This window comes from Equus quagga, unplaced genomic scaffold (assembly GCF_021613505.1).
Source record: "Equus quagga isolate Etosha38 unplaced genomic scaffold, UCLA_HA_Equagga_1.0 73289_RagTag, whole genome shotgun sequence".
NCBI classification, from domain to species: Eukaryota; Metazoa; Chordata; class Mammalia; order Perissodactyla; family Equidae; genus Equus; species Equus quagga.
Genome location: NW_025802728.1, coordinates 443 through 14879, shown reverse-complemented (window position 1 = coordinate 14879; position 14437 = coordinate 443). Strand labels below are relative to the sequence as shown.

At 59.8% G+C, this 14437-nt stretch overlaps 2 protein-coding genes across 2 annotated transcripts in view; both read right to left on the bottom strand.

The window, feature by feature from the left end:
• LOC124234211 (EH domain-containing protein 2) overlaps positions 1 to 3341 on the bottom strand; it is a gene marked incomplete at its 3' end in the record, with an annotated part of 7609 nt that extends 4268 nt beyond the window's left edge. Inside the window, exons 1-3 of the mRNA XM_046651454.1 lie at positions 3201 to 3341; positions 812 to 1272; positions 182 to 279 (exon numbers count right to left, since the gene is read on the bottom strand). Of these exons, the coding sequence (XP_046507410.1) occupies positions 182 to 279; positions 812 to 1215 (502 nt within the window). The remainder of the gene's footprint in view (positions 1 to 181; positions 280 to 811; positions 1273 to 3200) is intronic.
• A 6467-nt stretch (positions 3342 to 9808) lies between these two features.
• Positions 9809 to 13901, bottom strand: LOC124234210 (BRD4-interacting chromatin-remodeling complex-associated protein-like). Its single transcript, XM_046651453.1, has 4 exons — positions 13031 to 13901; positions 12750 to 12844; positions 12451 to 12553; positions 9809 to 11891 (listed from the first exon to the last, which is right to left on the bottom strand). The coding sequence occupies exons 2-4, from the start codon at positions 12789 to 12791 to the stop codon at positions 10753 to 10755; spliced, it is 1284 nt and encodes a 427-aa protein (XP_046507409.1). The 5' UTR covers positions 12792 to 12844; positions 13031 to 13901; the 3' UTR covers positions 9809 to 10752.
• Positions 13902 to 14437: the final 536 nt, after the last annotated feature.

Here is a 14437-nt window from a genome sequence, read left to right as displayed (position 1 = left end):
GGGAGTCCAGCCCCAGCCCCTCCTCCCTCGGACCCGGGAGTCCAGGCCCCGGCCCCTCCTCCCTCACACCCAGGAGTCCAGACCCCGGCCCCTCCTCCCTCACACCCAGGAGTCCAGCCCCAGCTCCTCCTCCCTCAGACCGGGAGTCCAGGCCCCGGCCCCTCCTCCCTTGGACACTCACCGCGGCTCACTCTCTGTTTAGCGCCTGACAGGATGCCCGGGGTGTCAATGATACTGATGCTCTCCAGGACCTGATTGGGGAGGTGGGCGCACATGAACCTGGGGTGGAAGAAGGTCAGGGGTCAGTGCAGGGTGGGGCAGGAGGAGAGGACACACCAGAAAGGAAACCAGGACTGCAGAGAGGCGAAGGAGGTCCGCAGAAGAGAAGGACCTTGCAAGAGAAAAGGAAGATGGCGACAGAGAATGATAACCATAAACACTTAAATCTGCCCTTCACAGAACACTCACTTTGCGCCCGGTCCTCTTCTAAGCACTTTATATGTATTCATTTAGTCCTCACAACAACGCTGTGGAGTGGGGACTATGGTTATCCCCATTTTCCAGATGAAAATAAGAAAGGCACAGAGAGGTTAAATCATTTGCTCAAGGCCACACAGCTAGACAGGACTTGAACCCAGGCAGGCTGGTCCCACCGGCTTGACGGCTCCCCTAGAGAAGGCAGCAGGAGAGCAGAGGCAGGAAGGGGGAGGATCAGGCAGAGAGAAGAGAAGGGGGCTGAAAAGGAGAGAAAGAGGGCCAGAGATGGGGGCCAGGGACAGGAAGATGTGCCCTTGGGCTCTCGGCTGCACACCTGTTGAGGAAGGTGTTCCCAAACGGGTTGAGTTTTCGGAAGGGCTTGTCCGGGTCCACGACGAGGGCGTTGCCCGGCACGGTGCCCTCGGTGTCGCCGTGCATGACAGCCACGAAGCAGTCGGTGGTGGGCTCGGGCCCCACGCGGGAGCCGGGCACCTCCTGCTCCAGCAGGTACTGGATGAAGCTGGTCTTGCCCGTGCTGTACTGGCCGGCCACCAGCACCATGGGCTTGCCATCGAAGTCGGCGTCCTCCAGGGCCGGCGAGTGGAAGGCCCCGAAGCGGTAGTGCTCCTCGAGAGGCAGCAGCTTGGTGCGGTACAGCTCCTTGAGAGCCGAGGTCACCGTGCGGATGGCCTCGGGCTGCTGGCCCCGCGCCCCGCCCCGCTTCAGCCAGCTGAACATGGTGGCGGCGCGTGCCCGCTGGGCTCACCGAGGAGGATGCGCGCAGTGGGGAGCTGCCTGCAAACGGGGGACAGAGTGTTGATGGGGGACTGCCTGATGGAGGAGGAGGAGGAGACGGAAGGGAGCCAGGAGGTGGCGTGGGTGGAGGATGGTGGAATGGGTAGAGGGGGAGGAGCAGAGAGCACTGATGGGGACACCAGACGCTGATTGTTCACGGAGGAAGAAGGTCATTATTCCAGCTGGAGGAAGAGAAAGAGATTAACGGTGCAATGATCGAAGAAACGGGACTGATGGTGCAAACCTGGGAATGGACAAAGGGAAGGAGGTGGAAGGTGCCTGGAAAAAATAGATTTCTCAGTTCCTTCACTTTTTTCCCCTTTTCCATCATTTCACACATTTTTCACTAAAATCACTCCATGTGTCAGGAACTGTGGGCCCCAAAAACAGGCCAGGGACCAGCCCTGCCCACTCTGAGCCCCCAGTGAGGAGAGGACCTGGGTACCAGGCAGTCAGAGGTGCCCGGGAAACTCCAGGCAGTGGACCTGTAGGCACCAGAAGGGGACACGATGAACCCGCCACGGGATCCGCAAAGCTCTGGCTGGGCTTTCTTTCGAGCTGGCCCCGAAGACTGGGCACGACAAGGGCACTGAGGCAGAGAGGATGGCGTGGCTGGACACAGGGGCGTGAGGAGAGGGGTGGGAAGGGAGGCACCCGAGACACAAGGGGCCTTGGGCGTTCACAAGAGCAATAAGTCAACATGTGGGACCACTGCGTGCCAGACCCGGCTCTAACTCATTTAATCTCTGTGACAACCTTGGAAGGTCGGACTATTATCGTCCACACTTTCCTGACCAGGAAATCGAGACTCAGGAAGATGGCAATGACTTGCCCAAAATCACTCAGCTAGTAAGTGCTTACGATGGGACGCCAGGCAACCTGACCTCAGAGCCTGTGCTCCTGGGTCTAAGGAGTTAGGGAGAGAAACAGTGACCAGCCAGGCAGCAAGGAGCACCCCCCGCACCCAAACCCTACCGCCCCTTCCTCTCCTTTCCTTCTCTGTAGGATCTGTAGTGATGGCCCCTCTTTCAGTCCTGAAATCAGTCACTTATGTCTGCTCTTTTTTTTTTTTTCCTTCCTTCATCGGTCTAACTCGATGCTTATAATTTTACTGATCTTTCCACAGAACCAGCTTTTGGTCAGCTTGGAGTCTGCAAATACTCTTTTCCACTGCAAGAAACTGGGGCTTCTTGGAGAAATGGCTGCTTCCAGGGCTGGGGCAGGGAAAGGACAAGCGAGGCTGGACCGGAGAGTGGGGAAGGGCTCAAAATGCATGGGGCGTGTCATGGGGACACAGGACCCGGCTCGAAGGGGCTGCCCCCTGGCCAAAGATGGGACCATTTGAGCATCCGAAATCACTGCAAATCAGTATGCTAAAATCCGTAAAATCATAACGATAAGTAATACCAAGAAAGAGAGGAAAGGAAAGGAAAGGGAGCCGAGGGGGAAAGGAGTCCCTGAAGGCAAGGAGAGGCAGCAGCTGGGACGGAGATGTTGGCCCTGGGCGGTGTCCAGGCAGGGAGGGTTCCAGGGGAGGACGCTTGGGGTGGCTGCACAGACGTGGCTGGACAGGCGATGGGGTCGGGGAGGTGGGAGAGGCCCCCCTGGGTGGGAGGAGGGGCCAAGCAGGGCAGAGATGGATGAGGGCGGTGTCCGGGAGACCACCCCCAAGGAGGGGATCTCCGCTGGCAGGGAGGATGGGGGAGCGCGAGAGACTGGGAGGGTCCTGGAGGGAGGACGAGGGTGGGGGACACTGTGACAGACTGGAAGGGGCCGGGGTGGGGGGAGTTGGGGAGACAAGGGGAGACCATCACACCCCGCGGGGGTGGGGACGGAGGGTCTGCGGCGCGCAGGGGAGTAATCTGGAGCCGGGCCAGGCTCGGGGCTCCGCGGGGGGGGGCGACAGCTGCGGCCGGGGGGCCACTCACCGGTGGGGCGCGCGGGCGGCCGGAGCGCGCGGCAGGGCGGTGGGTCCCGCGGGATCCGAGGCGCCCGGAGCGGCCTGTGCTCGCGGTCCCGTCCGGAGCCGTCTGAGCCGGGTGGGGCCGGAGCCGGGAGGAGGGAACGGGGTGGGGGGGGCGGGCCGAGGAACCCCCCCCCCCAACCTCCCCAAACCGGGCGCCCGGCCTCTGGTGCCCCCTGGTGGGGAGTGCCAGGGCGCCGTCCCGAGACGGTGAGAGCGCGGGCTCCCCGTCCCTGGGTTCAAACTCCGCCTCCCCCTCGGGCATGGGGCCACTCCCGGATGTGTCTCCCTTGCTAACATGAGAATAGCAATAACAATAATAATAATAACAATAACAGCAGCCGCGCTAATAATAATTTTAAAACTTGAGCGAGTTCGTGAAACTCCTCTGCTCACAACCCATCCTGGCTCCTCGCTCGCTCAAAGTCAAGGTCAAAGCCCTCACCAGCCCCGCGCGATCTGTCCGTTCCCTCTGCCCTCGCCTCCCTCCCTGTCCCCAGCCCGCTCCAGCCACACTGGCCTCCTTGCTGTTCCTTAAACACGCCACCACCCTCCAGCCTCAGGGCCTTTGCACTTGCTGTTCCCTCCGCCTGGAAAGCTCTCCCCCTAGGAATCCTAATGGCTCGCTGTTTCCCCTCCTTCAGGTGTCGCCGAAAACGTCGCCTCCTCAGAGAAGCCCTCCCTGATTTCCCTGTTAGAGGCATCACCCACCGTCTACCCGTCATCGCTGCTTTATTTTTGGCCACTGTTCTTATCAGCGCTCCGCATAGGGCACATTTTTCTGTTCCAGTGACTGTCCGCTCACAGGAACACGCGCCCCACGAGAGCAGGGGCTCCCGACTGCGTGGTGTGCTGCTGTGCCCCCCTCGCCCCCAGCACAGCGCCTGACGCACCCCAGGGGCCCAGGAATTGTGGGTCGCATTGGTCGCTAAGGTTCACCAAGCGCCTCCTGGGTGCGGGCGCGGCTCCAAGCCCTTCCCCTGTGTTACGTCACTGAATCCTCAGCACACGCCTGAGAAGCCGCGATGGGGGTCCCCATTTTACAGACGAGACAGCGGAGTCCCGGGGCAGGGAATTCCGAGAACCCAGAGAGGTTGTTCAGAATTCAGCCCCGCCCCGGCCCCCAGCAGGGGCCTGAAAACAGCGGCTTTCCAATCTCGCCTCCCGGCCGGGGCTCACAGCACACGGGGCCTTGGGCAACTCCCAGCCCTGCTGCTTGCTCGCCGGAGAACCCCGGGGAAGCGCCGCTGCCCCTCCGAGCCTCAGTTTCCCTGTCTGTCTGGCTTCACAGGACGGCTCCCCTCGGCTCTTTGCTCGCAAGGCCCCGCTGGCTCCGGGCGCCGCCGGCCCCGCCTCGCTCCTGCTCCTCCGGCCCCGCCGGGGTATACCGCCCCGGGCCGCCAGGGGGCGCGCGGGAAACGGCCGACGGGTTGCGTGCAGCAAAGTCGGGGATGCGGCTGAAGAGATGCTCTAAAACGGATCGTGGGGACGGCCGCGCACCTCTGCAAATATGCTAAAGCCACTGCTCTGTCCCCTTGAAACGGGTGATGGTGTGGCCTGTGAAATATCTCAATAAAGCTGATATGTATATGGTGTATATATAATATATAATATACATAATTATAATATATAATCATATGTAATATACAAAGTGGTATGTATAGGGCTGGCCCGGTGGCGCAGCGGTTTAGTGCGCGCGTTCCACTTCAGCAGCCCGGGGTTCGCTGGTTCGGATCCTGGTGTGGACATGGCCCTGCTTGGCACGCCATGCTGTGGCAGGCGTCCCACATATAAAGTAGAGGAAGATGGGCATGGATGTTAGCTCAGGGCCAGTCTTCCTCAGCAAAAAGGGGAGGATTGGCAGCAGATGTTAGCTCAGGGCTAATCTTCCTCAAAAAAAAAAAGTGGTATGTATAGTATATAACATACATAATTATAATATATAATCACATATAATGTATATAAGGTGATATATAATATACATAATTATAATATATGATCATATATAATGCATATATAAAGTGGTATATAATATATAATATACGTAATTATATAATCATATATAATGTTTATGTAGTGGTATATAATATATAATATACATAATTGTAATATATAATCATATGTAATATATAAAGTGGTATATTATACATATACATTATTATATAACCATATAATAATCATATAATCATATATCATATAATCATAATTATTATATAATCATATAATTATTATATAATCATATAATAATGTATATTAAAGTGGTATATAATATATAATATGCATAATTATAATATATAATGATATGTAAAGTGGTATATGATATATGTCCATAATTACATAATCATATATCATGTGTAAGTGGTATGTAACATATAATATACCTAATTATAATGTACGGTCATATATCATATACAGCAGAGAATATAACCGTGCGTAATATAACCCATACAACATACATACACTGAGAGCCCTGGAGCTTGGCGCGCTGCTCTGCAAGCCTGACCCGGAGCATCGCCGTCCCCGTAGGAGGCGGGATCCTTACTATTCCTGTTACTGCTGTGAGTCGAGTCCCGCTGCTCAGACGGGGAGGTCGAGGCGCAGGGGAGTCGAGTCCCCGCGGCCCCTGGAGCGGAAGGACCAGCGGTCAGCCGGCTCTCACCTCCATCCAGGGCTTCCCAGCCCGCAGTCTCCTCGAGGGTCCGTGAGCTTGGACGGGCAAAGCAATGGCGTCTGGAGTTTTCCCTGAAACTCAGGGTTTCTTTCACCCACGAATGTGAGCAACGAAACACAGCAGCACGGGCAGGACCGGGGTCACTGTCCCGGAGAGAAATCCCCCATGTTTTCATCACATTGCAGTTGTTCCAGAAAGTTCCAGGGGTGGTTGACTTGTTACTGACTGGACCCCCGCTGGCTCCTTCTAATTAGTGCGTTCATACAGCTCAGGTTACCGCGTCACAGATTTGTGGTTTTTTAATACTCTATTTCAGTGTAGTTGGTTCCCTTGTAACCTTGTGGGTTTTCTTTAATGTATTCAAAGACATTAATCAAGGAAGGGGTCAGGGAGGTGAAGGGGCCCCTCGCGGACAGTGTCCGCCTCATTAAACATGCTCTGAGCCCCTGAGGATGGGGCTGCGGTCTCACCTCGCTGTCCCCCTGCTCTCTGAACCAGGCGGTCTCTCAGATCTGTGCCCCACGTCGTCCAACCTCCCTGATGCCCCCTGGGCCTCCGGAGCCCCCTCTGCAGGGCACAAGCTCCCTTTCTTCTTTTTCTAGCTCCCATCTTCCCCATGTCCCAAAACGGAATGGAGAGATCCTGGCATATCCGACAGCAGGGACAAACCTTGGAGACACGACGCGAAGTGAAACAAGCCTGGCACGAAAGGACACACACTGTGTGACCCCCCTCCTGTGAGGCGCTCCGAGTCGTCAGATGCATCAGATAGAAAGCACAGCGGCGGCTGGGCAGCCCAGGGGGCTGGGGCCTCAGTGTTCACTGGGGACACCGTTCTGCAACTTGAAACAAGTTCTGACAATGCAGCCGTGGCTGCGCAATGTGAATGCGTTCGTGCCCCTGAACCGTACCCTTAAAAATGGTGCAAATGGTAAATTTCATGTTATGTATATTTTACCCTAATGAAAAAAGAGAGAGACATGGAGGAGGCTGCCAGCGAGGCCTGTAGTTACCAGACGGACTTGGGAGCTGTCAGTCTTGGGTTTCCATCCTGCTCTGCGCCCAGGTCACTTGGGCTGTGGAGTAACCCATCTGGGCCTCCTTCCCTTTCCAGACGGCTCAGCTGCAGAAAAGGGGACCCCCCCCCACCGCCCCCCACCCCCAGAGCTGTTTGCAGCATCCTGGAGCGGGTGTCTAAGAAGTTAGGTCCGGAGCGCTAACTTCATGGGTGAGGAGCTGAGTGCGGGTCTCCTCCCAGGGCCCAGGGCGGGGTGGGGGCCGCTTGGAAAGGCCTGGCTCTCGTCCCCAGGCTCCCCGGAAGCTGCATGAGCAGAGGCGAGGACTGTGGGCTCGGCCAGACCGCCCGGCCTGCAGCCCACCGGAGCCCTGGCTGCATCCTTTGCGCCTCGGGGTCCTCAGCTGCGAGATGGGAGCCTCCGCGAGGACGGAAGAAGCGAGCCGGAGGAAGGGATCCGTAAACGATGGCCGTCGAGATCCTCTGCTCGGGTCGCCTGCCGCCAGCCTTCCAGGGCGAAGCCCGGGCCGGTGGTCATCCCGGCGAACTTGGGCGCGGCCACGTGGGGCCTTCCGGGAGCGCGCCGCGTTGCGAGGATGTTAAGAACGGCCTCCCTCCTTCGGGGCTTTATTTCGCGCGGGCGGGGCGGGGCGGGAAGTAGGGCTCCAGCTGGGACGGGGGGCAGTCCCTCTCTTGGAGACCCCATAAATCAGCCCCCCACCCCAAGGCCTTAGAAACAGGGCAACGGGGCGCATCACTCTGGTCCCGCCGCCGCCACCGCCCACCTGGACTCTGGCAGTCGCCTCCTCGCCCTGTCTGTTCCCCGCGTGGCCGTCAGAGGGCGCCCGGGGGACCTGAGTCGGCTCCCAGCTCCCCGCCTCGCTCAGTGTAAGAGCCAAGTCATCACCGTGGAGCACACGGTCCTACACGCTAGGCCCTCTGTGTTTCCCCTCTGACCTCACCTCCGGCCTCCCCCTCCCCCTCACTGGGCTCCAATCATACTGGCCTCCTTGTTGTTCCCCAATACTCCAGGCATGCTCCTGCCTCAGGGCCTTTGCACTGGCTGTTCTCTGCCTGGGGTGCTCTTCCCACCCCCCCCCCTCCCCCTCCCATCTCCCTGTGGCTCTCTTTCTCATTTCATGCGTGTCTCTGCTCAAATGTCACCTCCCCAAAGAAGTCTTCCCTTCCCACCTGGTCCTGAGGGCCTTCATTGTGCAGTTGGGGAGGTTGTCCACTGCACAAAGCACTCATGGAATGGGTCAGAGGGGCTGGGCTGGAATCCAGCGCACACTCTGCTCCCCAAACTCCAGGAGAAAGGGGGCCTGTTTTCCAGTTCGCATGGAGGTGTCCTAGGGACAAGCAGCCGCCTTGTCCACTCCTTCACCCTGCGCTGGGAATCGAGTTGTGTCCTCCCACGAGATATGCTGTTGTCCGAACCCCCAGGACCCGCGAATGGCATCTTACTCAGAAATAGGGTCTTTGCAGATCTAAGCAAGTGACGACGAGGCCATACTGGAGTAGGGTGGGCCATGACCCAACATGGCTGGTATCCTTATAAGAGAAAAAGACCCACCAAGGCAGAAGGAAAATAGCCAGAAGACCGGAGTGATGTGGCCACAAGCCCAGGAACACCTGGGACTCCAGAGACGGAAGAGGCCAAGAAGTGTCCTCCCCTAGGGTCTCTCGAGGGAGCGTAGCCCCCAGGCACACTTTAATTTGGGACTTCTGGCCTCCAGAACTGTCAAAGAATAAATTTCTGTTCTTTTCTTTTTCTTTTCTTTTTTTTTGAGGAAGATTGGCCCTGAGCTAACATCCATGCCAATCTTCCTCTACTTCCTATGTGGGACGCCTACCACAGCACGGCTTGATGAGCAGGGCTTATCCAAACCGGCCAACGTAGGCATCTGAAACAGAGCTGCGAACTTATCCACTATGCCACCGGGCAGGCCCCTAAATTTCTGTTCTTATAAGCCCCCAACTTGTGGCCCTTTGTTACGGCAGCCACAGGGAAGTAACACGCCCTGCTTGGTTTTTCTACATGTCTCCATCTGACGCTGTACACACGGACCGTGGATCCTCCTCATTCGCGGAGGCCGCATTTGTGAACTCATCTACTTGTTAAAACTTATCTGTAACGCCAAGACATGCAGCGCTTTCATCGACCTGCACAGAGCAGCAAAAATTTGTGTCACCCACCATGCACGTTTCCAGCTGAGGTGGGACAAGGTGACGCTCCACACTGTTTCAGCTCTCAGACTGTAGGCAAGGAGCCTTCCCAGGTCTACTTAGGGCCACGTTTTTCACATTGTTGTGCTTCTTGTTATCGATTTCACTGTTTAAAATGGGCCCCAGGCGTAGTGCTTAATGGCATCTCATGTTCCTAAGCGCAGGGAGGCTGTGACGTGCCATAGGGAGAAAATACTGCCTTAGTTCATCTTCGTTCAGACCTGAGTTATATACCAGAACCAACCCTATATATTAAATAAGGTGTGTTTAAGCAGGAACGCACATAAAACAAGCTGATGTACTGATGGGTTGACAAAAATGTCGTGAGCAGAGGCTCACGGTAAGGAGTGGTGGTTCAGTATTCGCTAACTCCGTGTTCGCGGAGACTGTAGAACTTACCAGGAACGCTAAGAATCGCCCATGTTTGGTTGAGATGTTTACTACCTGCCTCCTCCAGTAGCAAGTCCGCCTTCCCCCCACCCCCAGCCCAGGGCCGGGACTTCTGTCTGCCTTGTTCCGTGGCAGCTGTGTGCCTAGAACAGGGCTGGCACCCAGTAGGTGCTCAACAAATATCTGTGCAACAAGCCCTCACTACCCCCCACCCCCCACCTCCAAACAAATCCCCAAAGACCCAAAAGGAACGGGGGCGAGGGGGCGTCAGTACAGTTTTAAAAAAAGGATCGGTTTTTAATTTACAAGAGTTCTAAATGTACAGAATTCTCCTTTAAAAAAATCGTTATACACAATAAATACAGTACAAAAAAATTTATCTTACAGTACTAGTTTTGTCTCCGAGATTTCAAAATCTGGCGCGGGCGGTTGGCGGCAGGAAGAACAGAGGGAAGACTGGCTGGGGGAGGGGGCGCGGGGGGAGGAAGACCCCGGTTTCCCGTTTGGGAGGTGCTCACATTTCGGCCGCGGGACAGGAGGGTGCCAAATCGCTCTCTTTCTCGCTCTCTTGCTCACTCGAGCACACACACAGGGACACAGGACGCGGTGCCGGACGCACACACACGGACGAGACAGGTGCCCTCGGGCCTGCTCCGAGGCGGGGGTCCTGGGACGCTGGCTCGCCCCGCCCACCCCTTGCGCTTCTGCAGACAGCCTATAGGGGGCGGCGGGGGAGAGGCCGAGCGCGGCTTCCCGGGGACCCTCCCAGCTCTGAGCGCCCCTGACCCCCCGGATCCGCAAAGCCACACACACACACACACAAGCCCGGTCCCCCGACACGCGGGAGTGGTGGGAGCGACCAGGGCCCCCCCCCATCCCTGGCAAACACACACACACGCACGTGTCCCCGGGACGCAGGGGGCGGTGCAGCAAGAAGTAGGAAGCAACAGGAAAGGACACACCAGGATGACCCCCTCCTTTGGCAGGGGGGCGTTTTCCATGACAGCCCCCTCCCCTAAACCCACGACCCCCACCCAACAACCAGGCTGAAGCAGGAGGCGGGGCAGGAGGCCTTTGTGACTCAAATAACTTAGGCAAGAAAAACTCAGGGGACCCCCGGCTTGCGCCCCCCAGGAGGCTGAGGTCGGAGGCCCCGCTGCCCCCACCCTGGCGTCCGCAGCGCGAGGGGACAGGGGAGGGAGGACCGGCCCGGTGTTATCTGTTCAACGTCCTGGCGCCCAGGCCGCCGTTGTGACTGGAGGGCGGGTAGGTCTCCGGCCTGTGCAGGGGGGCCGGGGAGGCGGGCGTGCCGGCCGCGGGGGCGACATGGGGGTACGGGGGCGCGGTCGTCCGGCCGGGGGCCTGCTGGAGGTTGAGGATGCTGTCGATGGCGCTCTGGAGGTGCTCGGTGAGCGTGTCGTCCTGCGGGCTGTCGCTGGAGAAGCTGGCCTGGTCCACGTCGGGGGACTCGGACTTGCGCCGCTTGGCGGGGGGCAGCGGGGGCGCGTCCCAGCCCGGCTCGCGGCTGCCACTGCCCTGCCCGGCGCCGGCCGCGGGCTCCGGGGGGCCGCCCTTCATCATGCGCTGGTACAGCTCGTCCTCCACCGCCGCCAGCTCGCGGATGAGCCCGCTGGTGGCCTCGTCCACCTTGGTGGGCATGGGCGCGGGGCTGCCTGCCCGGGCGCGACCACCGCCCGCCCCGTCGGGGCCCCCGCCGCCGCCACCCAGCGCCTCCACGTTCTCGCGATACGTCTTGCGCAGCGGGAGGCGGGGGCAGTGGGGGGCCGGGGCGGGCGGCTTGCGGTCGGCGGGGGCGGGCGGCGGGGGGTCCACCGTGCCGTTCATCTGGCCGGGCGCGGGGGGCGGCGGCGGCGGCGGCGGTGGTGGTGGCGGCGGCGGGGGCCGGGGCGGGGGCTCGGGCGCCTTGAGGGCGGCGGGCGGCGGCGGCTGGTGCACGGGGTCCAGGGCCGTGTTGTGCACGACCTTGCTGAGCCCGGCCTCCTGCTTGATCTTGAGCTTGAGGCCGATGCGGCTGCGGGCCTCGTAGGTCTTGATGGGCGGCCGATTGCGGGAGGGCATCGGGCCGTCCTCGTCAGCGTCCAGGGAGGAGGCGGCGGAGGACGAGGACGACGAGGACGACAGGGAGGACGAGGACGCGCGGGCCCAGGTCACCGAAGGGGAGCCGCCCGCGCCGCCGTGCCGGATCACCAGCTTGGTGGGCAGGTGCAGAGGGGGCGGGGCCGGGGCCCCGGATGCTGAGGACGGTGGGGGGCCGTGGCCCGGGAGCCGGTGTCCGACGTCGGAAGAGGCGGCGATGGGGAGGCCGAGGGAGCGCGAGGAAGACACGTACTCGTCTGCGAACAGAGCGAGGAAAAGCATGAGGCCCCGCGCAGAGCAGAGGTGAGGGGCAGGGGGCCCCTGGGCACCTCCTCTCCGCCGGGCTAAGCCCTTGACTCATCAGATCCTCAGGACACACGGTCCGGGATGACCCTTCTCAGCAATTCCCAAGCCCCCCCAACGTCCCAAGGGGGGTTGCCACCGCAGAGTGGACGCCACCCTATATTTTGCACCCCAGGCACCTTGGGGGCTTCACCCTAGTCCTGGCTCTGCTCTCTTGCTTTTCCGCTGTTCCATCCCCCTGGGTGGGGGGCGGGGGGCACCAAGTGTTCCCTCCACGCCAGGACCAAGGGGGCGAAAGGGACCCACGGCGATGGAGGGAGATGAACCCCGTTTTCTCTGGTCCGCAAGCCCAGGGGTCCGGGGAGGCCCGGCCACCGTGCGCGAGCGGGGCTCGGGCGCCGCCTGACGGTGGAGTGAGGGAAGGCCACGCACCCCTCTCCCTCGCCCCAAATCCAATGCGTCTGTGCCTCGCGGCAGGAGTGGGGGACCCCTCTTCCTCCCCTCCCCTCTCACCCGGCTTCTCCTTGGCCAGCTGTTTGTCCAAGGCAAGGGTGGTCTTCTCCTCCTGAATGAACATTCGGTCGATCATGACCATCTCCGCGGAGGGGCTGACCCTCTGGGGTGAGAGGGAAGATAGGCAAGTGAAGAAGGGAGGAGGGCGAGGGGACCCGAGCAGCCAGGATGGACCGGAGCCGACTGGGATCGGACACCAGCCTCCCTCCCTCCCTCCCAAGGAGCAGGAGGCTTCACCCTGCCCAGAGGGGGCCGGGGGGCAGGGCGGGGTCCCCGGGGAGCAGGTGACGGCGGCCTACCCGGGACTCCTCCAGGAGCAGGAGGCGGTATTTATTCAGCATGGCCTGGGTGCGTTTCAACAGCTGCGTGGAGACTGTCTCAAACTCCTCGTCCACTGCAGGGGGAAGAGGTGAGGTCCAGGGGCACAGCCGGTGGGGCCGCGGACGGATGCGCACGGAGAGCACGCGCCCTAACCGCCGACAAGCGCGCGCGCACCTGCTCCTCCCCACCCTCCGCGCCCTGGCCACCCACCTCCGCGCACGCACCAGGGACCGGGGGGGGAGAGTTCGGGAGGCCTCACCTTTGTGGTAGTCGTTGGGGGAGGGGAGGGCACCCTGGTAGACGTGGTAGGGCAGGAGGCGATGCAGGGCGTCCTCGAAGGAGGGGAAGGCTGTCTTGTAGTCAGGGTGCAGGACGGAGCCCTGATGTTTGTGCAAATGCTCCAAGAAACTGGGGGCGGGGGGCAGGGGGAGACGGCACACACACAGAGCTGGGGGTGAGGCTCGGGAAACCAGATCCCCCAACCCGAGCGCAGACAACCACACGGGAAAGCGAGCGCTCCGGAAGCACGTGTGTGAACTGTGCCCAACGCGCTCGCTCTGTGTCACTGAATCTCTGGTGACAACTAGAAGAAGCCGGGGCTGTCATTAGCCCATTTCACAGATGAGGAAACCGAGGCTGGGAGGGGTGAGGGCCCTCCGCCCAAAGCAGAGAGTGACAAAGAGGCAGAGCCGGCAGTCAGCCGCCAAGGCTTGAAACGCATCCTCCATGCTATACTGTCTCCTGCCACCTGGGGTCAGCATGTCCCCGCTCTGCCTTTGGCCAACAGCAACCTCGGGGAGAGGAAGGGAGGCTGGTCGACTGGTTCGTTAGTGAGATCCCGTTCCCTCTCATCCGGCTGTTTTCTGCCCATAGCGCATGTTACAGGGACTTATGTCTCTTTATTGTGTCATTGTCTCTACCACCAGACATGCTCGTCTCCACCCTGTGCTGAAGACCAGTGGCCCCCACATGTCACAGGACAGGTCTGTCTTGTGCTTCCAGAATCCAGCACAGGACTGGGCCCTGGGTGAGTACTTGATCAATAGTTGGAGAAAGGAGGGCGGAAGAGAGGGAGGGAACACAGGCAAGCATCCAACATTTACCCCTCCACCCACCCAGATGTCCCTCCACCCACCCATCCAGACAGCCATCACCCATCCTTCCACTCACCCATCCATCCTTCCATCCATCCTGCCACCCACCTATCCATCCTTCCACCCATCCATCCATCCTGCCACCCATCCACCGAAACATCCATCCACCCACCCACCCACCCATCCACCCATCCAGACAGCCACCCATCCACCGAAACATCCATCCATCCACCCACCCACCCATCCACCCATCTAGATAGCCATCACCCACTCTTCCACCCACCCACCCATCCTGCCACCCATCTATCCATCCTTCCACCTACCCATCCATCCTGCCACCCATCCACCGAAACATCCATCCATCCACCCACCCACCCATCCATCCACCCACCCACCCATCCACCCATCTAGACAGCCATCACCCACCCTTCCACCCACCCATCCATCCTGCCACCCATCCAGACAGTCATTCATCCACCAAAACATCCATCTATCCACCCATCTAGACAGCCATCACCCATCCTTCCACCCACCCACCCATCCTGCCACCCATCCATCCATCCACCCATCCA

Excerpts from the sequence above, each read along its gene's own strand:
- LOC124234210 (XM_046651453.1), bottom strand. The coding sequence starts at position 12,791 with ATGCTGAATAAATACCGCCTCCTGCTCCTGGAGGAGTCCCGG. Across the intron at positions 12,554-12,749 it reads TGCTCCTGGAGGAGTCCCGG|AGGGTCAGCCCCTCCGCGGA; the intron begins GTAGGCCGCCGT and ends CTCTCACCCCAG. Across the intron at positions 11,892-12,450 it reads GCTGGCCAAGGAGAAGCCGG|ACGAGTACGTGTCTTCCTCG; the intron begins GTGAGAGGGGAG and ends CTCTGTTCGCAG.